The sequence below is a fragment of the Acinonyx jubatus genome, chromosome E2, assembly GCF_027475565.1.
Source record: "Acinonyx jubatus isolate Ajub_Pintada_27869175 chromosome E2, VMU_Ajub_asm_v1.0, whole genome shotgun sequence".
Taxonomy (NCBI): Eukaryota; Metazoa; Chordata; class Mammalia; order Carnivora; family Felidae; genus Acinonyx; species Acinonyx jubatus.
Window position 1 is genome coordinate 43,604,792 of NC_069396.1, and position 25,362 is coordinate 43,630,153.

Below are 25,362 nucleotides of genomic sequence, written 5' to 3' on the forward strand. Positions count from 1 at the left end.
CCAGTTCCAGGCCTCTGCCCAGCAGGCTCCTCCCAGCCCAGCCAGAGCATGAAATCCCCTGTCAGCACATGCCAGGAATATTCCTCGGTGCCTCCCCAGTCCCGGTGACTCCAAGAGCCTGGCTTGGGCCAAGGATAAGGGGGAGCAGGTCAGACCCAGGTGGAGAACGGGGTCATCTAGGACTCCCCAGCTCTCTCCTCCCCTGGTACATGATCTTGGCAAGTGTCTTCCTTCCCTGAGTAGACCTCATTCCCCCCATTGCCATCAGGGGTCTCTGCTGGAGAGCGTGCAAGGGTGTGTTTGACAGACCGCAGGAGTGCAGATATCTGTGTGTGCATGTGTGTGTGAGTGCATGAGTATGCATGTGAGCATGGGGAAGTGAGAGTGAATTGTGACCTGTGAAGGTGTACGCAAGAGTACGTGAGGTACATGGGGTGCCTGGGTGGCTCAGTCAGTTAAGTGTCCGACTTCGGCTCAGGTCGTGATCTCACGGTTTGTGGGTTGGAGCCCTGTGTCGGGCTCTGTGCTGACAGCTCGGAGCCTGGAGCCTGCTTCGGATTCTGTGTCTCCCTCTCCGCCCCTCTACTGCTCATACTCTGTCTCTCTCTGTCTCAAAAATAAATAAAAACATTTTTTAAAATTAAAAAAAAAGAGTACTTGAGGTATAAGTGTGCAAGGCAGTCAGAGTGGTGGGGGTGAAAGGCGGAGCTCAAGACTACACTCGCTGAGTGGGTATAGGAGCGAGCCCAGCTTGGGAGCCCTTGGCTGTGTGAGTTTTAGTTCATGAAGCTTCCCTCTGTCTCTCCCCAGCCTCTCTCTTCCCCCTTCGCCTCCTCCCCCACCTCTCTCCCCCCTCCTTTCCTCCCTCCCTCCCTCTCCATAAGGTGGTTACACCTCAGTCAACCTTTACCTCCGTCACTGTCTCTCTTTATGCCTCTACATGTCTCTGTTTTTCTGTGTTTCTTTGTTCTCATCTCTATCCCCCACTCTCCTCCCAGTGTTCTGTCTCTCACACGCACCAGAAACTCAATAAATATTTGTTCTCAGTCAATATTTGATTATACCTCTTTCTTTTATTTGTTTCTCCCTCTCTGAGTCCTCCTGTTTCTCACATCTTTGAATTTTATAACCATATGCTGCTTGGCCTGCCCTCCCCATCCCAGTGTGCGCACACACACACACTCACATGGGATAAGCTTCTTCTGCCTGCTTATCTCCTGCAGGAATTGGAACGGCTCGTTTCCTCCCCCCACCCCTATCGCCATGACTCCGTCCTCTGGTCTTCCTCCAGGAACAAGATGAGGCATCTGGCCTGAGCCCCCACAGCTCCATACTTCATGTTCGCTCTAGTCTTTCTGCTTCCCTCCCATTACTGACCCCTTGCCCTCCCCCACATTCCCTCTCCCAACTGCCCCCCCCCCCCACGCCTCCGGGGGCACAGACTAGATGCAGAACTGGAGGTTCTGTCTTAGGGCCCTCTCACCAGATGGTATCCCTCAGGGCCAGGGTGTAAAGCTGTCAGTTGCTGGGACCTTTAATTAGCACAAACCTTCCACCCTCCACTTTGGCTGTTTTCCTTCTCTGGATGCTCCTGGGACCTCAGGCTCTCCATCTTTCCATGCCTGTGGCCCAAGAGAGCTAGGAAGGGGAAGCGATGTCAGATGTCTGGAAAAACAGCCTTACTACCTGACTTCCTCCCCAAGACTCAGGAGTCCTGGCTCCAAGTTCATCCTATGTCAAAATGCAGTCACTGGAGTCCCCAGAAGGAAGCCAGTTCAGGCCGCCAGACCTAGAAGTCTCTCAGACTCAGGAGTCCTGAAGCTTCTCCCCAAGGTCCTAGGAGTTGAGGCCTCCAACCCTCCCCCCTCAACGCACACACAGGACTTAGGGCAGATGTTCACCGTCTGTGATTTTCAAATCCTCCTGGGCCTGCGTGGGGGTGGGAGAGATTGGTGGTTAATCCACTGACTCTAAGACTTAAGACCAGATTTTCCGACCCCCTATCATCCTCTCCCAACTGCGCCATGCTGCAGGCAGGGGACCTAGCTGAGTCCCCAGCTCCTCAGAAACTGGCAGTTCAGGCCATTAACTTGTCAGTCAACAGAGGTCTGTTCGCCCAGTCTTAGAATCCTAGAGTCCAAACGCCTGCCATTTGAGGACTTCAGAATCTGAGCTCAGGAACGAGAGAGAACCTGAGTGTGGGCCCCCAGTCACTACAGGCTCAGGAATGTCAGACCCAGGGTCCCAGCCCCCCCAGGTCGCACTCGATTGGCTCGGGGTCCCGCCCACCTGCCGGGCCAGCTGCGCAGCGCACCGGCCGGCCAGAAGCGTGGGAACGCCCCAGCTGGGCGGCAGGCGGCCGTCAGGACAAGCTGCGCGGTTCCCAGCCTCCCCGCCTGCCCCAGCTCGGGCACCGCCGCCTCCCAGCCGTCGCCCAGCAACCACAGCGGGGACGAGGGGCTGAGCCGGGACTGCGGGGTCTCGGGAAGGGGGGGGATGCTGGGGGCCTGGATTCCTGGATCCTTGGACGTGCTATGGGTTGCAGCAAAAGGGGTTCAACCCCTTTTTAAGAGGGGTTTTGAAGCGAGAAGAGCTGGACCCCCTCCTCTTCTCGGGGGTCCCGGTTGCCCCAGGGACCCCGGTGTCCTCTTCCTGACCCTCAGGCCCAGGGGGGGCCCGGGCCCCGCCTCCCCAGGGCGCGGAAACTAGCGAGGCCCCAGAGGCTCCCGTTTATAGCTTCGTTTCCACTCAGCGCAGTCCCTCCGAGGACCTGGGCTGAGCAAGTTTCTTCCACTCTCTCCCCCCGCCATGTCTCCCACAAGCCTGGCTGGGTGCAGGTGTCCAACTCAGCCGGGACGCCCTTCTTCGACCCAGGTGTTCTGGCTCCCAGACCCCAATTTGGCTGGGGCGCCCGCCCGCGGGGAAACCCCGCCCTGGTTGCCCCCATTCATCCAAGTCTCTGCCGCGCGAGTTCCTCAATGGGAAAGGGCGGGTCTCCAAGGGGGCGGGGCGAGTGGGATCGGGCCCTCCCCGGTCTCTCAGAGACAGAGGGCGCGGAACCCGCCTGTGTTTCAGAGTGTTGGAGCCTGCAGCTGGGCAGACTGGGGGAACTCCAGGCCAGAAACGGGGTGGCCTCTAGCCTGGGGCGAAGAGCCGGGCGCGAAGGGAGCTCCCACCAGGGTCGTGAGAGGTGTGCTATTGAGGAAGAAGTTAGCAGGAAAGCCCGTGCAGCAAGTCTGCGGAATCTTGGGGGACACACGACGGGGATGCTAGTCTCCGCCCTCCTCGTTCTCCTCTTCTGCCTCAGAGGGCATGCAGGTACCTCCAGGGGCGGATGAATTTGGGGGGGGAGGATTGTTTGCCAGCTGCCTCTTTCCTGGGGTGGATGGAACTGGGGGTTCAGACTCCTAGATCTGCCGGAGGAGAACTTCGGGAGCCTAGACTCCTGGGTCCCGAATGAGGGAGCTAAGATCGTTGCTAAACTCAACCTTACTCCCTTCCCCCAATTCTCCTAGGCCCGTCGCCCCATTTCCTGCAACAACCCGATGACCTGGTAGCACTGCTGGGGGCTGAGGCCCGGCTGCCCTGTGCCCTGGGCGAATACTGGGGGCTGGTTCAGTGGACCAAGGACGGGCTGGCTCTAGGGGGTGAAAGGGACCTACCAGGTGAGACTGTTCCTCTACTCAGGAGGGGTTGGCTCCAGGTGGGGGTGCTGAGCTTGCGCCGTATCTGAAGTCTCTATTTTAATGTTTTCAAATTTAGGAAATTGATGGGCTCAGATAAACATCTGGGAGAACTGAAGTTTTAGCTTCTTTAGGGGGTAGGAGATTTTTATTTGTATTATAAAATACTACATAAATGTAGGAAGGCATATAAAACACAAAAGGAGGATTTGCCAAATAAAGGAGGCACTCGTGTAACTACTACTCATGACCCTTGTCAGCTCCTCAGAAGCTTTCTTATTCCCTCTCCTACCATAGCCCTCTCCTCACCCCAGACATAGTACTAATCTGATTTTTATAGCAATTGTTTTCTTTTTTCTGACGTTTTCACCCCCAAGTTTGCCATGACTCTGGATGCGAGAGGGTTAGTCTCTCTGGCTCAGCACCCACTTTTTGGTGTCTTTCTGGTGTGGGGTGCCTGGGAAAGGAGACTGAGGCCAGGAACTCAGAATCATTGTGACTGCCTCTTCCTTAACTTCAGGGTGGTCCCGGTACTGGATATCAGGGAACGCAGCCAGTGGCCAGCACGACCTTTACATTAGGCCTGTGGAGCTAGAGGATCAAGCATCATATGAATGTCAGGCTACACAAGCAGGCCTCCGCTCTCGGCCAGCCCAACTGCATGTGCTGGGTGAGGACTCAATCCACTTGTACCTGGGAAGCCCAGGGGGACAGCCAGTGCTTAGCTGAGTGTCAGAGTCCGAGGAGCCCAGGGGGTGGTTAGTTAGAGCTGGGAAGATTGGGGTCTCTGGGCCCAGGGTCCAGCTCTGACTCCAATCCACCCCACAGTACCCCCAGAAGCCCCCCAGGTACTGGGAGGCCCCTTTGTGTCTCTGGTTGCTGGAGTTCCTGCAAATCTGACCTGTCGGAGCCGTGGGGATGCCCGCCCCATCCCTGAGCTGCTGTGGTTCCGAGATGGGATCCGTCTGGATGGGACCACCTTCCACCAGGTCAGGTCGAAATCCCTGTGCAGCTCTTGCCCATTCAGGGAAATCTGGGGTCTGCTCAGACCACAGGTTTATCCAGAGGAGAAAAGGGCATGGGAGGAAGGAAGTCCAAGGGTTAGGACCCTTAGTATGTGATTAAGGGTAAGGATTCCAGAGCCAGACATCTCGGGTTCAAATCCTTGCTAGTTGATCAAATCACTTGCTAGTTGATTGATCTTGAGTTCAGGTAACTTAACCTCTCTGTCCCTCAAGTTTCCTTATCTTTATCTGTACAATAGGGACAATAATATTCACTTCATAGGGTAATCGTGAGGATTAAAGTACTTTGAAGTGCCTGATACATAGTAAACACAATATAGCAAGAAGATGAAATCATTATTATTATTCATAACCTCCAGACCCTGCTGAAGGAAGGAACCACTAGGTCGGTGGAGAGCATCTTATCCTTGACTCCTTCCAGCGCTGATGACGGAGCCACCTTGGTCTGCCGGGCCCGGAGCCAGGCCCTGCCCTCAGGGAAGGATACAGCTATCACACTAAGCCTGCAGTGTGAGTGCAGTTAAAAATTGACCCTCCAGGCTGCAGGCCCTTGGGAAAAGAGAGGCCTGAGGTCTGGACTCCAAGGTTTGAGGAAAGAGGAGGCTGTGGACCTGGGACCCTGGGGAAATTTGGAACTGGAGTCTTGGACTTCTTAGCTCAAAAGGAAGAGGAGAGGGGCGCCTGGGTGGCTCAGTCAGTTGAAATTCCAACTTCGGCTCAGGTCATGATCTCATGGTCTGTGAGTTCGAGCCCCACGTCGGGCTCTATGCTGACAGCTGGGAGCCTGGAGCCTGCTTCAAATTCTGTGTCTCCCTCTCTCTCTGCCCCTCCCCCTCTCATGCTCGCGCGTGCTCTCTCTCTCTCTCTCAAAAATAAACATTAAAAAAAAAAAAAAAAAAAAAGGAAGAGGAGAGTGGGGACCCAGACTCCTGGGGTGGAGAGGCTGGGCACTGGACTCAGATGCTCCATGGAGGTGTTCCAGGTCCTTGCCCACCGCTAACCATTGACCTACCTCCACAGATCCCCCAGTGGTGACTCTGTCTGCAGAACCACAGAGTGTGCTGGAGGGAGAGAAGGTCACTTTCCTGTGCCAAGCAACAGCCCAACCTCCTGTCACAGGCTATAGGTGAGGTCGCCTCTCCTCAGCCCAGAGCAGGGTTTAGGGAGGACTAGGGTTGGGACATGCGCGGGAGTGCCAGGGGAGCAGGGACAACATGAGCAGCCTCACTGCCTCTGCAGGTGGGCAAAGGGAGGTTCCCCCGTGCTCGGGGCCCGCGGACCAATGTTGGAGGTTGTGGCAGACGCCTCATTCCTGATTGAGCCAGTGTCCTGCGAGGTCAGCAACGCAGTGGGTAGCGCCAACCGCAGCACAGCGCTGGAAGTGCAGTGTGAGCGGGGGCGGGGCCCTGGGTGTGGCCAAAGTGGGGCAGATGGGGGGCGTGGCTGCGACTGGCTGCGGGAGAAGGTGGGACGGAAAAGGATGTAGGCAGGGATTGGCTGTGCTGGGTCAACGCCACGGGGAGCAGGGGCGGGAAGGTGTCGTTTCAGAGTAGCCGATCCTGGGTCTGAAGTTGCATCCCTTCCCGACCATGTGACACCTCCTCTCCTCTCCTCTCCTCCAGTCGGGCCGATTCTGCAGGCAAGGCCGGAGCCCATGTCTGTAGACGTAGGGGGAGACGCTTCCTTCAGCTGTGCCTGGCGCGGGAACCCGCTCCCACGGGTAACTTGGACCCGCAGCGGGGACGCGCAGGTGAGACCCGATCTAAAGCCTGTGGCCGTGGCTGGCGGTGGACAGAACTTCCTCCCAAGGTCCTGCCCCTGATGCCCCTACCCTCTCCCAGGTGCTGGGCTCTGGGCCCACGCTGCGTCTTCCGTCGGTGGGGCCCGAGGATGCAGGCGACTACGTGTGCAGAGCTGAGCCGGGGCTCTCTGGCCTGGGGGGCGGCGCTGCGGAGGCTAGGTTGACTGTGAACGGTGAGAAAGTGGCGCTTCCTAGAAGACCTGGCAGAGACTGGGACGGGACACAGAGTGGGCAGAGGGGGCCAGCCCTAAACGGGGGTGGGCGTGCCCTTGAGAGGGAGAGCTTTTTGGACGGCGGGGCCTGGGGCTGGGAGCCAGACCACGCGAAGGCGAGCCTCTGAGGGATTCGGGGTTTGTTGAGGGGCGTGGCCTGGTTGATTGGCTTTAGTGAAGAGTGCCGAGACCTGGCCCCGCCTTATTGAGAACTGACGTTTCTGAGGGCAGGGCCTCTGTATGACTGGTCCACAATCTCCAAAACAGCTCCCCCAATTGTGACCGCCCTGCATTCTGCGCCCGCCTTCCTGAGGGGCCCCGCCCGCCTGCAATGTCTAGTCTTTGCATCTCCGGCCCCAGATGCTGTGGTAAGGGAATGTCCCCGCTCTCACGACCAGCCCAGTTGTTATCCCTGTCCTCCCAAGCCAGACCCCCAAAACTGCTATGACCACCTCTAACTTTTCGACACCTTGCCTGCCCTTCCTTCCTTCTCCAGTCTCCTTAATGACCTCCTTTTTGTGTGTGCCCCCAGGTCTGGTCTTGGGATGAGGGCTTTCTGGCGGCCGGGTCGCAGGGTCGGTTCCTGGTGGAGACATTCCCAGCCCCGGAGGGCCGCGGGGGCCAGGGCCCAGCCCTGATCTCTGTGCTACACATTTCGGGGACCCTGGAATCGGACTTCAGCAGGGGTTTCAACTGCAGTGCCAGGAACCGGTTGGGTGAGGGAGGCGCCCGGGTCAGCCTGGGGCGTAGAGGTGAGATCCTGGGCCTGAAGCCTCCAAATCTGAGGATCCCAAACCCCCACACGCCACAGTCTCTAAATCAAAGACCTCCAAATGCAGACACCCTCAAATCTTGAAAGCCTCAAAACTATGAGTCCCTTGAATCCTGAGACCCTCAAAACAGTAAATTCCTTCAAATACGGAATTCTAAACTGAGAGACCTCCCCCCCCTCACACTTAGGTGCCCCAAAGAAAGGAAGTTCCAAATATGGGGAATGGTAAAGTTAAAAACCCTTCAAACTCTAGGGCTCCCTAGAGCCAGGGAGTTTAAACTTGTGGAACCTCAAATTCGTGAGCCTGTAAGCCTAAGGGACCTCAAGCTAAGGGACCTACAAACTTGGGTATCCCCAAACTTGGGGACTTTTTGAATCCAGAGACGCCAACGCAAGCAAGTCCTGAGTCCCTGTTCGCCAGTTCTTCCTGGGTCTCATGCTTACCCTCCTCAGAACATCCCCTCTCCTTCCTGTAGACTTGCTGCCCACAGTGCGGATTGTGGCTGCAGTGGCTGCTGCAGCCGTGACTCTTCTTATGGTCATCATTGGGGTGGCCCTCTGCTGCTGGCGCCATGGCAAGGGTCAGTGACTGAGCCCCACCTCAGCACCATCCCCCAGCCCCCTCCCCCCATTGACCTGGCTGAGACCCGCCCCAGTCTCACCTCTCTGGCCTCAGACTCACCTTCAGACCCTGGTTCCTCCCTCATGCCCTAAGTCCTTCTCCTCAGGGTCACACTCCTCCCCCTTGCAGGTTCTCATTGGTTCCCAGCCTCCTGACCCAACCCAGCCCTCTCTCTTCCTGTTCATTGGTCTCTGCAAACCATGACCCTGCCCCATCACTTATCTCTGCCTCCCACTGTCCCTGGCCTCAGCCTCTTTCTCCAAGCAAAAGAACCTGGTACGAATCCCAGGCAGCAGTGATGGCTCCAGTTCAAGAGGCCCTGAAGAGGAGGAGACCGGCAGTGGCGAGGACCGGGTAGGATGCAGGGTCCCCAGACAAGACTCAGCCTCTAGAACAACTAGTAACCCAGTCCCAACTGTTCTCCCAGTCCCCACTGAGCCCCCAAACTCAAAGGCGGTCCACATCCTAATAAGTAATCCCGGGCTAACATGTCCCCCAAGTCCAAATATACTCCTGACCCAGTTATCTCCTAGACCAAATACGTCCCCAGGGCCCTTTGTTGTCTTGAGTCTAGACCCCAGCTCCAGGTGCTCTTGGTCCCTCCTGCCTGGCCTCCACTGTCCAACTGAGGGTTGTTAGGGTCTGGCGCTGGACCAGGAGGATCCTTTGAGTGCCCCCTCTCACTAAGCACCCTATCCCAGGGCCCCATCGTGCACACGGATCACAGTGACCTGGTTCTGGATGAGGAAGGGGCTCTGGAGACCAAGGTAAGTGTTGGGAAGGGATGGTTTCCTTTCACTGAGTCTCCAGCTCTCTCCCTGCTTGGTCCCCTCCTTTTTCACTCTCTTGCCCCCAGAGCTAGGACCTAGCCCCCTCCACACTTTCCTCCTGCCTCCTGGGCCACTTCACCCACCTCCAGGTCCTGTTTGCACAGCTGCTGATAATGCCCACAAATGTGTCCCAGCCTTGGCCTCCCTCTTGGAGCCCCACATCAGGGCTCACTCTGCCTGTGCTTTCCCATCACAGTCCTGCCTCAGGTCTCCTGGATGCCTCTGCCAGGCCCCTTCCTACCTACCAGCTCCCACACTGGCCTCACTTCCCCCCAAACCGGCCCTTCCTTTGAAGTCCCCTCTCTCGGCCTCCACTGACCTCAGTCCCTAGCCCAGAGCCCTTCTCTGTCCCCTCTGTACCTAGCACATGCTATTCTATTGGCCTGAAACACCACTTTCCTTCCCATACTACCTAATTCTGCCCTTCATTCCTCTGGTCTCAGCTCACACATTTCTTGTTCTAGAAAGTCCATGCTTCCCTACTCATAGCCCTGATCATTCTGTCTGTGTTCCACCTGCCACAACTAGGACCACTCTGCCCTGGATTCCCATCCCAGCCCTGAAATCCTGTTTGTGCTTCCCCATCAGGCCTTCTCACTCTGCCTGTATTTCCCTCATCACTACCCTGACCCCCCTGGACTCTGGTGATTTGCCATTTCCTCTTTGGCCTGGGATCTCCATGTAGGCAGGGCCCAGTCTCTCCCCTTGATAGACATGTCCAGCAGCAGCATAAGACATGACACAGAATCAAAGCCTTGGGGCCGGTGGGCAGATGAATGAATGAATGTCTTGGTCTCAACCCCTCTGTTCCCACTGCATCTCCTTCCAAGCCACCAGCCCTCGGCAAGCCTATACTCCTCTGTCGCTGCCTTTCTCTGCCCATTTCCGTCTGTCCTTTTATCTCTTGTCTCTGTTTTCCTGTCCCAATTTGTCTTCCTATCAGTCTGTATGTCTATCTCTCTGACTCTGGGTCTCTGTTTGCTCTTGCTTCTGTCTTTTTGTCTCTCTCTAGGTCTGGCTCTAAGTGTATCTCTCCATTAGTGACCCTCACCCCATCTTATATCCTCACATACATTAACAAATCCCATTTGTCCCTCAGGACCCAACCAATGGTTACTACAAGGTCCGAGGAGTCAGTGTGAGCCTGAGCCTTGGTGAAGGCCCTGGAGGCGGCCTCTTCTTGCCGCCCCCCTCCCCCCTTGGACCTCCAGGGACCCCTACCTTCTATGACTTCAACCCACACCTAGGCATGGTCCCACCCTGCAGACTGTATAGAGCTCGGGCAGGTTATCTCACCACACCCCATCCTCGAGCTTTCACCAGCTACATCAAACCTACATCCATTGGACCCCCAGATCTGACCCCCAGGACTCCACCCTTCCCATACGCTGCCTTCCCCACACCCAGCCACCCACGTCTCCAAACTCATGTGTGACACCTCTCCAAGTGAAGAGTCCTGGGATCTTCAACTTGCCATAATGGATTGTCCTGATTTCTGAGGAACCAGAACAAGATGGTGACCTTACTCCTCCAAAATTGAACACTGATGGGAGAGAAAGATCATTACAATTGTCTGGATTACTGGTGTACAGTCAGCTCAGTCAAAGGGGACTGAGGTCCCCAAGTGGGAGCAAGATGGCCACTATGACCGACTATTCCCCTGTGTAAAAGAGATTCAAGATGGCAGATGGGCTCTTTGTAGACGGACGGGGACAGGGGGTGATGGGATGGAAGGCAGGGATGGAAATTGTTTCCAGGTGTGGAAAGAAGAGATTTCAAGATGACCACCTATACTGAGAAAAAGGCAAAGTAGGTTAAGATGGAGGCCAGGCCAGGCCCTGTCCTGGTTCTCCCTGAGGGACCCTTTGCTTGGCCAATTCAAGTGCAGCCAGTATGGCTAATTACTCTCTGGGAACCCCAGATGGCCACCATCTCGATTCCTTTCAACTTCCTTAAGGGCCCTGGATGAACTGAATCCAAGGAATGAGGATAGGGTGAGAACCATCATGGGGAGAGGAGAGTAGTGTGGGATGGGTGGGGTGGAATCTTGGAATGAGAATATTTATGTTTAATAATAAAAAAAAAAAGTCAATAAGTGAATGCGTCTTGGAGATCCTCCTGGCATTATTACCCTCCATCAAGGAAGGGGTCCATTAAATCAGCCCTAAGACCCTTCCTCTACCCTATTCTCTACCCTAGGCGATGAAGTGGCTGTAGGAACAAAACCTTGAGCCACCTCCCAGCCTTTTGCTACCCATTTAGCACTCCAGGCTCTTTTAACATACATCTACACAAACACACATGCACAGATGCACATACATGATAGTGCTGCCCCAGTTGGCTTGCAGAAAACAGAATTCTACAGTTATTTAAGGAGACAAAGCAGTGAGCCCTGAAGAGTAGGCAGGGTGGGAGAGGCTAGGGGTGAGAAAATAGAAATGCCATGGTCCTTAAAGCAAGGATAGGGTTGAGGCCCTTGTCCTGAGGTGCTGGGTACCTGACTCAGGTCATCCTTAAAGAAAGGACCTACGGGCTTTGGTTTTATGCATCCTTGAGCTAGGAATTAAAGGTCCAGACACCTGGGATCCTTGGAAAGCAGAGCAGAAGGCCAAGACCCCAGGTCCTAGGGAGAAAGGGTGGGGGCTTTTTCTCTGGTCCTGAAAAAGAAAGGGCCCGCAGTCCAGATTCCTGGATCTGAGGAAGAAGGGGACTGGATCTCATCTGCTGCGTCCTTGATTAGGGAAATTTCAGAGCCTGTATTCCTGGGACCTCAAGAGACAAATCTATCGGGGGACGGTGGAGGTCTTCAATGTTGGCATGCCTGGAAGAGAAAGAGGCTGATTTGTGAGTGTCTGGGTCTGAGGGAAGAGAAAGCTGGGGGTGAGGGTCCTGAGAAAGGGCTCAAAACGGCGGAGCCTATGACCCAGACTGCCGGCTAGGCCCTTGCATGGGGTGGGACTCCTGGAATCTCTAGGAGGCGGGGGCCTGGTGCTGGCTCCCACCCGGGGTTCCCGAGCTGCTCCAGTCTGCGCAGAGCTGCCACGCTATTGTCCTGGCTAGGAAGGCGGGGCCGGCGTGGGGCGGGGCTGGCGGCGCCGGCGCAGCCCGGGGGCGGCGGGAGGAGGCGGCGGCGGCGGCGGTGGCGCTGGGAGCTCCTGTCACCGCTGGGGCCGGGCCGGGCCGGGCCGGAGTGCAGGGGACGTGAGGGCGCGAGGGCCGGGACATGGGGCCCACTAGCCCTGCCGCTCGCGGTCTGGGCCGCCACCCGGGCCCGCCGCCGCTGCCGCTGTTGCTGCCACTATTGCTGCTGCTTCTGCGCGCGCAGCTCGCCGTCGGGAGCCTGGCCGGTGGGAGCCCCGGCGCGGCCGAGGTGAGGCCCGGCCGGGTCCTGGGGGATGGGGGAAGGGGCGGGACCGGGCCTTGGGCCCGGACGCGGACGCGTCCAGGGCAGAAAGCGCAGTCTTTCCGGCCAAGTGGTAGGCCCCCATGCGTCCCTAACGGCACTAGGCATTCGTGAACCCAGGGGTTCAGGTCCCAGTTCCCCCATCTTCTGTCCTCCCAGCTGCCTCCCGCCGCTAGCTTAGGAACTGGCTTTTCCAGAGCCGTGGTCCCAAAAGCCCAGCCCCCTCAGACCCTCTCGACCTAGGTGAGTCAGCCCCAACCAGACAGGACCCACCAGACAGTAAGACACCTGGATCCAAGAATCTTGGCCCCTCAGCCTCCCAGAACCGAGGAGTCTAGGTCTTCAGACACCGACCCCCGACCCAGGATGTAGCTTTCCAGCCCTCAAAGGACCTGGTGCCCAGGCCTGCAGGGCCCCGAAGCCAGGCCTTGTCGTCTTTGCACCGGAGAATAGGACCCTGAGCTAGGGATGGTGGGAGGAGGGGCCAGAACGCCTGGGTTCTGGCCTCCTCCCCCGCGATTCAGTTTTAACCCCTTCGGGCTCCAGTGCGGCTGCGCCGGGGTGGGGGCGGAGCCTGTCTCCGCGGCAACAAGGCCGCGAGCCTCTCGGGGGACCTGGGTCGCCATAGCAACGGGAGAGCTGCGGCGCCCCCGCCCAGTGGGAGCTGTTTCCCGGGGAACAGTACCCCTTAGGAGGCGGGTGCGCGGTACTTGGTGCTTAGGAGGCGGGTGCTGGGGTTCTGAACCTCCGGGTCCTAAGGAGCAAAGGTCTGGGGGGACACACGTGCCAGCGTCCCTGGGCCCTCTCTGACCCCTCTGACCCGACCCTCAGGCTCCAGGGTCGGCCCAGGTGGCTGGACTATGTGGGCACCTAACTCTTCACCGGGACCTGCGCACCGGCCGCTGGGAACCAGACCAACAGCGCTCACGACGCTGTCTCCGCGATCCGCAACGGGTGCTGGAATACTGCAGACAGGTGGGCGGGACCTGCTGGGAGGGGCGTGGTCCGCAGGAAAACGGTTCCGAGAGTGTCCGGACAGCCCAAAAGAAAGAAGCTAGTCGTGCAAAAGGCATGGTCCAGGGAGAATGAGAGATCTAAGTAGTCAGGGGAAGCTAGGGGGCATGGCTGAGAAAGAGGCGAATTTAGGATAGGGCAGGACCTGTTTTTGAGAAACTAGGGCAGGAAAGGAGAGCTGTGCAAAGAGGGTCAGCTAAGAACTATATGCAGTGAAGAGACAGTTCAACAATCTGTGGTAGGTACCTTAAGGAGTAGGGGCACAGGTGGGCGTGGTCAAAGGAGAGGCGGGGCTAAGAAAAAAGACCTTTTGGACCTGCAAGAGAGTGGAGCCCAATGCGAGAGTGGAAAGCTGGGAGGTGTAGCTATGAAAAGCCAGTTCTAATACAAAGAGAAGGGATGCTTACTGAGAGGCCAAACAGAGAAAACGGTGAGGCTTAAAAGGAGGGCGGAACCTATTGGAGGAGGGGACAGAGGTGACCAGAAGAGAGGCAGGTTTACGGGGATTGAGTTTCTGGGCAGATGGCGGGGCTTCTGAGGGAGAGCTACTGGGGGCGTGGCCAAGGAGCTTGCTGGCTTAGCTACCGAGTCTACCGAGAAGCAGAACCTAGGGAGATCACTAGAGCCTTGTAAAGGGACATGGCCAGTGGAGAAGCACAGCTGGCAGGGGGCGAGGCTGTGGGCTGATCACTCTCACCCGCTGCCCCCAGATGTACCCGGAGCTGCAGATTGCACGTGTGGAACAGGCGACACAGGCCATCCCCATGGAGCGCTGGTGTGGGGGCTCTCGAGGTGGCCGCTGTGCTCACCCCCACCACCAGGTTGTGCCTTTCCAATGCCTGCGTGAGTCCCAGGCTGGGGGCAGGGAACAGAAGTGGGGGTTTCCCTGGGGTGAGATTCTGAGCCCTGGTCTCAGGCTCATATTAGGAAGCTGGATGCATGCCTGGGTCCAGAGTGGGGCAGAGAAACCTCTGAGGATAAAATGTCTGGATTCTGAAGAGGGTAGAGCTAGTGTCTGTGGGAGAGTCTCACTCTGGTGCCCCCACTCTCCAGCAGGTGAATTCGTGAGCGAGGCCCTGCTGGTGCCTGAAGGCTGCCGGTTCTTGCATCAGGAGCGCATGGACCAGTGTGAGAGTTCAACTCGGAGGCATCAGGAGGCACAGGAGGTCAGGAGCCTGGTCCATCCATTCTCACTCCCCAACCCAGGAATCCAGTCCCCTAACAACCCACCCCCCCTCCCCAAACCTGACTCTGGGCCTCAGCCCCCTCTTCCCACTGGGACAGAATCAGGAATCCAGGCCCCCAGTCCCATCAGCCCCCAAGACCCAGGCATCCAGGCTCCCTCTCTACCCTCTCCTAGCCCACAATCCTGGCATCTGGGCCTACTCTTCCCGCAGGCCTGCCGTTCCCAGGGCCTCATCCTGCATGGCTCGGGCATGCTTTTGCCCTGTGGCACGGATCGGTTCCGAGGTGTGGAGTATGTGTGCTGCCCCCCTCCAGTCACCCCTGATCCATCTGGGACAGCAGTTGGGTGAGTGGGAAGGAACCCTCCACACCCATCCCAAGGCTCCTGAAGCAGGAAATGGAAGCCTGGGGGCCTGGGTCGTATTCTCACTGCCTCAAGTCTTCTGTTCCCTCAGTGACCCCTCCACCCGGTCCTGGCCCCTAGGGGGCAGAGTAGAGGGGGGTGAGGACGAGGAAGAAGAGGAATCCTTCCTACAGCCAGTAGACGATTACTTCGTGGAGCCCCCACGGGCTGAAGAGGAAGAAGAGGAGGAAAGAGTCCCACCCTCAAGCTCCCATAGCCCTGCAGGGTTCAGCAAAGGTGAGACTGTCTCTGAACTCTTAGTTCCCTCTATCCTGGAGGGAGGATGATTTGAGGGAGCCTTGGTGTAGAGGCATCTTTGGGAGGGACCTGTTGGGGAGAGACCCAACTGGGGGGAATGGAAGGGATGGGAGTAACACTGGGTAAAGAAGAGGTGGAAGGGCTGTCCTGTGCAGAATGCAAAGGGTGAGGGTGGCTTGGGGGTACCTGAAAGTGGAGGAGCCATCTGGTAGTTCCTAAGGATTATTTTGGGGAAGCTTGAAGGATGGTGTAGATTTCTAAGCTTTGCAAGAACATGCCCAGTTCAGAACTATATCTCTCATGATGCCCTGCACCATCTATGGTTAAGTAGACACATGGTGGTCTCCAGTGTGCTCTAGGAAATGTAGTTCTCCAAGAAGGGAGGGTAACCTGAAGATGGGCTTCAGACTGATTCCCCAGTTCCTGGCCTTGCAGTGACCACCACCGCAAGGCCCACAGATGGTGTGGACGTGTACTTTGGCATGCCTGGAGAAATCAGCGAGCATGAGGGTTTCCTGAGAGCCAAGATGGACCTGGAGGAACGTAGGATGCGCCAGATTAATGAGGTGATGATACTGGGGCCTCAGGATTTCCCACAACACGGAACTCCCTGAATACCAGGAATTTCCTCAGAGGCACATTGAGACTACCTCCAAAGACTCCCCAAGCCCCCATCCAACCCCTAATCCTCAACACCACCTCTGGGATGACCAGGGATCCCTGACCCACCTAGAATCCCACTGAGATGCCAGCAGATTCTATGGAAACTCTAGTGAACTGCATTCTTCCACTTACATTCCTTCAGAGCCTGACCTCTTGTGAACTCAAGAGCAAGTAGGACTTATAGGATCTGGAGCCTCCAAAGTCTGGAAGAGGGATTGGGGGACTCACTGGGTGGAGCAGGGTAGATTCAAGGATCCTGAAGTTCCTCTTGCCCCTAGGTGATGCGTGAATGGGCCATGGCAGACAACCAGTCCAAGAACCTGCCGAAAGCTGACAGACAGGCCCTGAACGAGGTAGGACACCCTCTGGCGGGTCCTACTTTTGCCTGTCCGATACCCAGGACACACCTGGTCTCAGTTGGGTCCAGGCCTGGTCTTGGCTCATCCTGTCCCACCCCTTCCTACTTATATTGGTCTCTCCTGGCCCCCTCCCTCCATTTGGCTCCACTCCTCTTGGCCTATGTCTGACCTGGCATTTCTCTCCTCTTCAGACTGGCCTTGTTTTGCCTTGATCCTCACTTGGTCCTTACCTCTCAGGGTAGGCTCTGTGGTCATCTCCCAAACTGAGTCCCAGCAAGATGCATCCTGGTCCTTCTCAGCATCCTTGATTCATTCACATTCCTATTAGGCCCCATCCCCTGACTCTGGTCCCACCCCTCTAATCTCACTTTCACTCTCAGTCCCTCCTCAGTAGGCCCAGCCTGTGACTCACTGATCACCTCTAGAGGCCCCACCCCCTCCTCTTAGGTTAGCCCCATTCCTGATCTTTGCTCCACCCCTCTAGGTCCTATTTAGGCACAGCCATCTCCAGTTGGCCCCGCCCAGGCCTACAGCCTTACCTTTCCTATAATACTTGGAAAATATTTCACCAGAACATGAGCTGCCTCAGTTCCTAGATTGTTCCCACCCGGTAGAGTTTACATCCTCAGATCAGCTCCCAATTGGCTTGGTCCTGCCTGCACTCTGCCTGGTCCTGTATCCCCACTCCTTCCAGTCCACATCCTGTGATCTGGTCCCACCCTAGAGTCGACTCTACTCATGCCTAGACCCACCGCACCACCCTCCACCACATGGCCCTATAGACTGCCTTTCCAGAGCGTTGACTTGGACTTTCACCTATCTTCACCTCTCCTGGCCCTGTGCTCACCCCCTTGCCAGCACTTCCAGTCCATTCTGCAGACCCTGGAGGAGCAGGTGTCTGGTGAGCGACAGCGCCTGGTGGAGACCCATGCCACCCGAGTCATCGCCCTTATCAACGACCAGCGCCGGGCAGCCTTGGAAGGTTTCCTGGCAGCACTGCAGGGAGATCCGCCTCAGGTGTGGGAGCCGTTGGGGCAGGGGCGGTGGGTGAAAAGGTCTGGGGCAGGCCTTAGGCAGCCTTTGTCCCTTCCACAGGCAGAGCGCGTCCTGCTGGCCCTGCGGCGTTACCTGCGTGCAGAGCAGAAGGAACGAAGGCACACGCTGAGGCACTACCAGCACGTGGCTGCCGTGGATCCTGAGAAGGCCCAGCAGATGCGCTTCCAGGTGCTCAGATGCTCCTGGCTCCCAAATACCCTGTTGTCCCTCAGACCCCAGTCTCCAGGGCCCCACTCCTCAGACCCTCTTTCTGTCCCTTGGACCTCTACCTATCCCTGGCAAGCTTGGCCCCACGCCTCTCCCCAGTCTTGGGACCTTTCCAGCCCCTTGGATCCCTACTTCCTGACCCTGGAATGTTGCCCTTTACCCCCACCCTGGCTCCTTGCCTTTGACGCCCTTCTTGTCCCTTTGATTCCTACTTCCTTTCCCAGAATTTTCCTCCAATGCCTTGAACCCTGTTCCTGTCCCTCAGTTCTCCTTCCTCCCAAACACCACTTATTTTCCATGCAACCCTTATTCTGTGCCCTCAGATCCCAATTCCTAGTTCTTCGATGTTCTCTTCCTGTCCATGAATACTCCATTCTGTGCTCTTGAATTCCATGTCTTGCCCTTGAAAGACATCATTTCTGGGGCTCCTGGGTGGCTCAGTTGGTTAAGCATCCGACTTCAGCTCAGATCATGATCTCACGGTTCGTGAGTTCGAGCCCTGCGTCAGGCTGTGTGCTGACAGCTCAGAGCCTGGAGCCTTCTTCAGATTCTCTCTCTGTCTCTCTCTCTCTGTCTCTCTCTCTCTCTGCCCCTCCCTTGCTTATACTCTCTCAAAAATAAATAAATAAAAAACATTAAACACGGGGCGCCTTGGGTGCTCAGTCAGCTGAGTGACTTCGGCTCAGGTCATGATCTCACAGCTCGTGAATTTGAGCCCCATGTTGGACTCTGTGCTGACAGCTCAGAGCCTGGAGCCTGCTTCAGATTCTGTGTTTCCCTCTCTCTCTGCCCTCCCCCAACTTGTGCTCTGTCTCTGTATCTGTCTCTCTCTCAAAATATAAACGTAAAAATTTTTTAAAATTTTAAACAAAAAAGAAGAAAGACATCATTTGTATATGACTCTCTAATCCCATTTCTTTCTCTATAATCCCTGAAACCTTACTTTCTATTCCTCAGACCCTACTTTCTGCTCCTCCTACCCACTTCCTCCACTTCCTATCTTCCATGCCATATCCCTGGTATGTTATACGTACATTGTCTCTTGTGCATTTTTCCTAGTGACTACTCCTTTTCTTTTTGCCTTAATTCCTTTTCCAAGCCTCTCACTTCCTGTCTTCTATACACCTTTTCCTTTTCTTTTTATTCTGCTTCGCCTCCAGTTTCCTTCCTCCTCTGGCCCAATTACTGGCTCTTGTGCCCTACTTCCTGTTCATTGTATATGCTATTTTTCCTTGGACCCTATTGACCTTCCTTCTGCACTCTGCCTCAGTTTCCCCATCTCTAGGCAGTAGGCTAGAGAACTGCCTACTTCCCAGTTCATCATTCATCCTCACCTCCCCACAGGTGCAGACCCACCTTCAAGTAATTGAGGAAAGGATGAATCAGAGCCTGGGGTTGCTGGACCAGAACCCCCGCCTGGCTCAGGAGTTGCGGCCCCAGATCCGTGAGTGCCTGTGACCCCTGGTTCCCATTCCTGATCTGTGAAGGCAGATATTGACCCCCAAACTTTTCTTCCCCCCTCCACCGTTTCAGTTATTTATACCTATGTAACAAACTCCAGAACATAGTGGCTTTAAAGACAACTATTTTCTTTGCTCATGATTCTGCCATCTGGTCAGTGTGTGGCTACTCTTGGCTAGCAAATCAGTTAAGGGATGGGACTCTGGCACAAACAGGCCTCTCTTCCTCTCCATGTCAGCTCAGGGTCTCTTATCCATGGAGCCCCTCTGCATTGTCTCTCAGCAGGATACCTGGACTTCCTGCACAGTGGTTCACGCTCCCCAAAGCATGAAAGTGAAAGCTGCCAAGTCTTCTTAAGGCAGGGGCCCACCTTCTGTTGATTAAAGCAAGTGACAAACTCAGTCCAGATTCAAAGGGAGGAGGCCTGAATGAGAGCATGAGCACCAAAAAGTGTGATCTCCCAAAGCCCCCAGATCTATTGTGACTTCCTACTGGATGTCCCACACCTATCCCTGCTCTTTAAAGAGGCCAGTCTTGGGGTGCCTGGGTGACTCAGTCAGTTAAGTGTCTGACCTTGATTTCAGCTCAGGTCATGATCTCACAGTTCGTGGGATCAAGCCCTGCATCAGGCCCTGCACTGACAGTGTGGAGCCTGCTGGGATTCTCACTCGTTCTCCTTCTCTCTCTATATATGCCTCCCCCACTCATGCTCTTTCTCTCTCTCTCTCAAAATAAATACATAAACATTTTTTAAAAAGAGGCCATTCTCTTGAAACTTCAACCTCCGTCCTCCCTGCCAGGGGTGCCTTCATCTAGCTCCCCAATTTCCCCAGATCATACTTACAGCTACCCCCAATCACTTTAGTATTAGGGTGCCATTTATTCACCTGGTTTTGCTTTGTGGCATCCCTATGAGGGTCGTGATGTCGACCCCCTTTCTGCATGTTCCCCTCAGAGGAACTTCTCCACTCTGAGCACCTGGGTCCCAATGAATTGGAAGCCCCCGCCCCAGGGGGCAGCAGTGAGGACAAGGGTGGGCTGCAGCCTCTGGATTCCAAGGATGGTGAGTTCACCCAAATGTAGATAACCCTAGACTTTGGGGGACAGGCACCCAACCCAATCCTAATCCCTTAAATTTGGGGGGTATCTTAGCCACCACAGTGAATGGGAGAGGATAGGAACGGATGTCTAAGGTTGTGGAAGCCTCTGTAGGATCCTTGATCCTCCTGCCTTGGCTGGGAGGGTGTGTCTCCACCCTTTTCCTCCATGATGCCCTCCTTTCTTCACTGTTCCACCTGTCTTGCTTCTTCTGGCTGCCAGCAGACACCCCCATGGCCCTTCCGAAAGGTGAGTATCTCCCAGAATAGACCCCAGCCACCAAATCCCACCAGTCCCTGACCCCCGAACGGAAAAGGGTCCATACATTGGGAACTCCCGACCTGCTGGGGTAAAGTCCGGTGCCCCTTCTGACCGCCTCCTCAGGCAGGGGTAGCACCACACTCAACTCTCAGTAATGAGATAGGACTTGGGGGTTAGGGTCCACAGAACAAGACGCTGCATCCTCTGGGAAAGAGAAGATGTCCCCCCTGGAGCAGTATGAGCGAAAGGTAAGTGAGACCTGTGGACGTTGAGGGTGGATGGGAGAGGGGTCCTGGACTCCTCGGTCTGAAGGAGGAGGGTGTTAAGGGTTTGGATCCTTTGGCCTGAGGGAATAAGGGATTGAGGACAAAGACTTTGGGGTCTTAAGGAAGAAGAAGGCTGGGGATGTCCTACTGGGGCCCAGGGGAGGAGGAGGCTGGTGCCCAGACGCCTGAGTCCCTGACACCTCCTGCTCCCCCAGGTGAATGTATCTGTTCCAAGGGGTTTTCCTTTCCACTCAGCGGAGATTCAGAGAGATGAGCTGGTAAGAGGAGGATTATTCTGGGTACCTAGGGGGAGAGGTCAGAAGGCAGTGGCTAGGCTCTGACTCCCAAAGCCACACAGGGCCCTGGTGAGCCTCACAGATGGCCTCTGCCCCATGTCCTCTCCATGCAGGCACCAGCTGGGACAGGTGTATCCCGAGAGGCCGTGTCTGGTCTGCTGATCATGGGAGCAGGTGGGGGCTCCCTGATCGTCCTCTCCCTCCTGCTCTTGCGCAGGAAGAAGCCCTATGGGGCTATCAGCCATGGAGTGGTGGAGGTGAGAGGCACAAAGACATGGTATATGGGGAAGGAGTTCCAGAGCCTGGGCACAGGGGCGCTGTGAGATCTGTGGTCAGGTCTCTATGCCCCTCTGTTCCTCCCCGCCCCAAATGCAGGTGGACCCTATGCTGACCCTGGAGGAGCAGCAGCTGCGTGAACTGCAGCGTCATGGCTATGAGAACCCCACCTACCGCTTCCTGGAGGAACGACCCTGAACCAGCCCCCTTCACCCCTTTGGCTGAGCCCAGAGCTTCCCTCTTCCTGGAGCCCCAGAACCCCAACTCCCATCCTGGGGGAGGGGTCTCAAAATTGTTCATTTCACACTCTTTGTGAGGGGACTGGAAATTCTTATTTCCCCTTTCCAATTCCAAATTCCATCCCCAAGAAATCCCCAGGTATTCCCAGCTGCCTCCCTGCTTGGGACCTCCTCACTTTAATTTATTTTGTAAGTTAATTTATTGTTCCTTAAGGTGACCACCAGCTTGGTCCCAGTGTCTGTTGTTCCCTAGAATTCACCCTCCCATGTGATCCCCACTAACATCCCAATAAAATCCTTTTCCCCACCAGGCCATCCTGCGTCTCTTGGGGGGGAATCAGTGTGTAGTCATAGCTCTGGACTCTGGTGCGGATCCCTGCCCAGGCCTCCTTCACCTCTGAAAACAGTATGAAGGATCTTTAAATCTGGGCGGGGCCTTTAGGAAGGGCGGGGCCCAAAGACTTGGAAGGCTCCCTCTGCCCGCTCAGAAGCTTTCCGTGGTGCCAAACGGTGTGTTACTTCTAGACCTGTATTTGCTGAACCCCAGGGTAGACTCCGAGGAAGCTGTTTCTAGCAGTTTCTCCTGCCTTCTGTTCACCCTCACTCTCAGTCACACACAGCATCCACCCCCAACCTTCGAGCCTAAGGAGAGAATGAGGATCTTGAAACTCTCTTCCCATTCACAAGCCTTCATCACTTCTTTGGGAGGCAATAGGAATCCCCCTGATATGTGGAAATCCAGTTATGTCCTAGGGAGGGGTATGTGATGTCTGCAAGCACCTATTGGAATTTAAACCCTCATGCGCCCCATTTTGTAACACTGGAGTTAACCCTCTACATATGCTGTTAACCTGTCCCAAAAGGGTTGTTACGGGGATTAAAAGGGTTGATATTTGTGGAGACTTAGAAATGTGCCTGCCATTTCACAACCACTTCACAAGTATTTGTTAAATAAATTTTAAAACAGTGTGGCAGCAAATACTCATGGCACTCCCTCTGTGCTGAGTACGGCTCCAAGAGCTTTCTTTTTTTTAAGTAGGCCCCATGCCCAATGTGTGGTTTGAGCCAACTACTCTGAGCTCAAGAATCGTGTGCTCTACCGACTGAGCCAGCCAGGCACCCCTGCTCTGAGAGCTTTTTACATACACTGACACACTTAATCATTACTTCGATCCCATAAAGGAGGTATTATGATTATTCATTCCCATTTATAGATTAAGAAATGGATATAAGAAGTTATATCAGATGCCCACGGTCACTATATAGGAATGGTCAGAGCTAGAGATTCAACCCAGGCAACCTCACCCCAGCACCCATACTCTTGGCCATTTTGCTAACCAGCTGTCTGGTAATTTGAGGCTGTTCAAGTTGTACACTGCAAAATTCCAAGTCATACCATTCACTATGGATTTGCATTTTTACCACAACTTCCCAGCAGGTGGCAGTAATATGCCATGTTCTAATGTCAGCACGCAATTTTCTGACATATGGCCTAGGGAGGGAGCATCTATTTCTTTCTTTCTCTCTTTCTTTCTTTTTAACATTTATTTTGAGAGAGAGAGAAAGCATGAGTCAGGAAGGGGCAGAGAGAGGGGGAGAGAGAGAGAAGGAGAGAATCCTAAGCAGGCTCCACACTGCCAGTGCAGAGCCCAACAAGGGTCTCGAACCCACCAACCATGAGATCATGTTGGAGGCTTAACCGACAAAGCCACCCAGGCGCCTGGGAACATCTGTTTCTAATTTTCCCGAGGGCCTTTGAGCTCACAATGTCTCTTACAATACATGCATGTAAATACAGGTCATGTATATTAAATACAGACCTAGTAGACATTGTGAGGGAGATGCCTACATGATGCAAGTTGGATACAATGCCACAGCTTCATTAGAGAACCCAGTTTGCGACGTCATTCTGATTTCGGTTTTAGCTTCAGTTGTACTGAGACAACCCTAGCAGAAACCTATAACTAGCACCACAGGTAGGGGAAAAAGTTGCTTTTGTGTGTTTTCACAGACAAGTGTGATCAACAGGCTAACAATGGGTAAGGAGCTCCAAGCAGATGGAACAGGAAATGAAAGGCCGTTTTGCTCACTACGCTCAGTGTATGATTCCTCAATGTTTACATATTAATGGCAATACTTAGGGTAATTTTAAAACACTTATTATTGAAATTCCAGCAGGAAGAATAACTTTGCTATTATTTGACGCTGCCCTCTTTTCCCATTGAAAACAATTTGTTAATTTTTCTTTTAATAATACAGTTTCGGGGCGCCTGGGTGGCGCAGTCGGTTGAGCGTCCGACTTCAGCCAGGTCACAATCTCGCGGTCCGGGAGTTCGAGCCCCGCGTCAGGCTCTGGGCTGATGGCTCAGAGCCTGGAGCCTGTTTCCGATTCTGTGTCTCCCTCTCTCTCTGCCCCTCCCCCGTTCATGCTCTGTCTCTCTCTGTCCCAAAAATAAATAAACGTTGAAAAAAAAAATTTTTTTTAAAAATAATACAGTTTCTTAGAGACATTTTATAATTTTATCATGTTGTGTGTGTGTGTGTGTGTGTGCGCATGTGTGTGTTGATACATGTTGGGATATACGTCTTCTTTTTAGATTTTTAAAAAATGTTTATTTTTGAGAGAAAGAACGAGTTGAGGGGCAGAGAGGGAGGGGGACAAAAGATTTGAAGCGGGCTCTGCACTGAGAGCAGAGAGGTAAGGTGGGTCTCAAACTCACGAACCTTGATATCATGACCTGAAGTCAGACCTTAACTGAGCCACTCCGGTGCCCTGGGATATGCATCTTATATGTCAATAGAATCTAAGATGCCATCAATGGTAAGAATTGTCTTTAGGTACCACAAAGGAAAAAAACACAAATTTTTTTTAATTTAAAGTTTTGGTGGGTTGTTTTTTTTTTAATTTTTGAGAGAGAGACAGAGAGAGAGAGAGAGAGCAGGGGAGGGGCAGAGAGAGAGAGGGAGAGAGAATCCCAAGCAGACTCCACACTGTCAGCATGGAGCCCAATGTGGGGTTCGAACTCACAAACCATGAGATTACGACCTGAGCTGAAAGCAAGAGTCAGACGCTTACCCGAGCCACCCAGGCACCCCAAAATACAGAAATTAAGCCACGCTATGACTGTAAGATTAACTCCAGTTAAATTGTTCGAATCTATGACATAACATTCCCATGAATTCTTCATGGGTCAGCTGCCACTACGTGCATACACAGGAAAGCAACGCATGCTGGTACAGGGAGGTGATGTGGCCTCTGAAACTCCACCTCTCAGTTTCAAGCCCTCGTGTGGTGCCCCCTCCCCAGACTCTGGGCTTGGCCACGTGAATGACTTTGACCAAGGTGATGTCAGCAAGCACGATGCAAGCAAGGGCTTGTTGTCTTGGAATCGCCGTGTGAAGAGATCCGCCCACCTTCCTGGGGAGACCACATGGACAAAGGGATGCTCTGCCCACACCCAGTGGTTCCGGCCATCTCAACTGAGCTATCAGACACGTGAGTGCAGTTGGCCAGCTTAATCAGGCCTCTAGCTGACTGTGGCCACATGAGTGACCAAAGCAGGATAGGACTGTCCAGTAGAGCCCAGCCCAGATTGCAGAATCATGAGCAAATAGTGATGGTTGTTCTAAGCCTCAAGTTTCGGGGTAGAGACAGTAGTACATGCCCTGAAGTGTGCTTGGTTTGTTGTCCTTGAGAGGCTCTGAGCAGTGGGGGGCTATGATGGGTCAGAGGGCTTTCAGTGGGGGAGGGGCTCTTTGAGGGATGAGGCTCAGATGAAGTCCGGAGCAGAGGCTGTTGGGGCAATTACGAGAAGGGGGCATTATGGAGGCCATCTCTCTAGGGTTTCTCCTAGAAGCAGGATTTGAGGACAACTTATTGGTAGGGGAAGTGGGATATGACACACAAAAGGGAAAGCAGTCGAGAAAGAGTATGTTATCAAGCCAGAACCAGTGCGGGGCTTGGAGCTTGAT

The 25,362-nt window shown here is 54.6% G+C and overlaps 2 protein-coding genes across 6 annotated transcripts; both read left to right on the top strand.

Moving 5' to 3' along the window:
• Window positions 1-2,527: 2,527 nt before the first annotated feature.
• On the top strand, window positions 2,528-10,991 carry KIRREL2 (kirre like nephrin family adhesion molecule 2). 4 transcript variants are annotated; one of them, XM_053210057.1, is made up of 16 exons: window positions 2,528-3,318; window positions 3,516-3,665; window positions 4,204-4,353; window positions 4,512-4,672; window positions 5,068-5,218; window positions 5,729-5,834; window positions 5,948-6,096; window positions 6,331-6,458; window positions 6,550-6,682; window positions 6,989-7,089; window positions 7,254-7,473; window positions 7,970-8,074; window positions 8,366-8,469; window positions 8,817-8,882; window positions 10,045-10,083; window positions 10,353-10,991. In XM_053210057.1, exons 1-16 carry the CDS (start codon window positions 2,979-2,981, stop codon window positions 10,422-10,424), a joined length of 2,175 nt encoding a protein of 724 aa, XP_053066032.1. In that variant the 5' UTR covers window positions 2,528-2,978; the 3' UTR covers window positions 10,425-10,991. The 4 variants fall into 4 exon arrangements, with proteins under 4 accessions (XP_053066032.1, XP_053066031.1, XP_053066030.1 ...); XM_027044693.2 differs by having other exon boundaries at window positions 2,530-3,318; window positions 10,045-10,990; XM_053210056.1 differs by lacking the exon at window positions 4,204-4,353 and having other exon boundaries at window positions 10,045-10,991.
• A 1,049-nt stretch (window positions 10,992-12,040) lies between these two features.
• APLP1 (amyloid beta precursor like protein 1) lies at window positions 12,041-21,700 on the top strand. 2 transcript variants are annotated; one of them, XM_027044715.2, is made up of 17 exons: window positions 12,041-12,315; window positions 13,180-13,323; window positions 14,073-14,205; window positions 14,416-14,528; window positions 14,760-14,893; window positions 15,003-15,187; window positions 15,644-15,774; window positions 16,150-16,224; window positions 17,089-17,247; window positions 17,326-17,454; window positions 18,838-18,937; window positions 19,910-20,017; window positions 20,275-20,301; window positions 20,491-20,561; window positions 20,795-20,857; window positions 20,989-21,132; window positions 21,251-21,700. In XM_027044715.2, the coding sequence occupies exons 1-17, from the start codon at window positions 12,169-12,171 to the stop codon at window positions 21,347-21,349; spliced, it is 1,962 nt and encodes a 653-aa protein (XP_026900516.1). In that variant the 5' UTR covers window positions 12,041-12,168; the 3' UTR covers window positions 21,350-21,700. The 2 variants fall into 2 exon arrangements, with proteins under 2 accessions (XP_026900516.1, XP_026900517.1); XM_027044716.2 differs by having other exon boundaries at window positions 20,278-20,301.
• The last annotated feature ends 3,662 nt before the right edge of the window (window positions 21,701-25,362 follow it).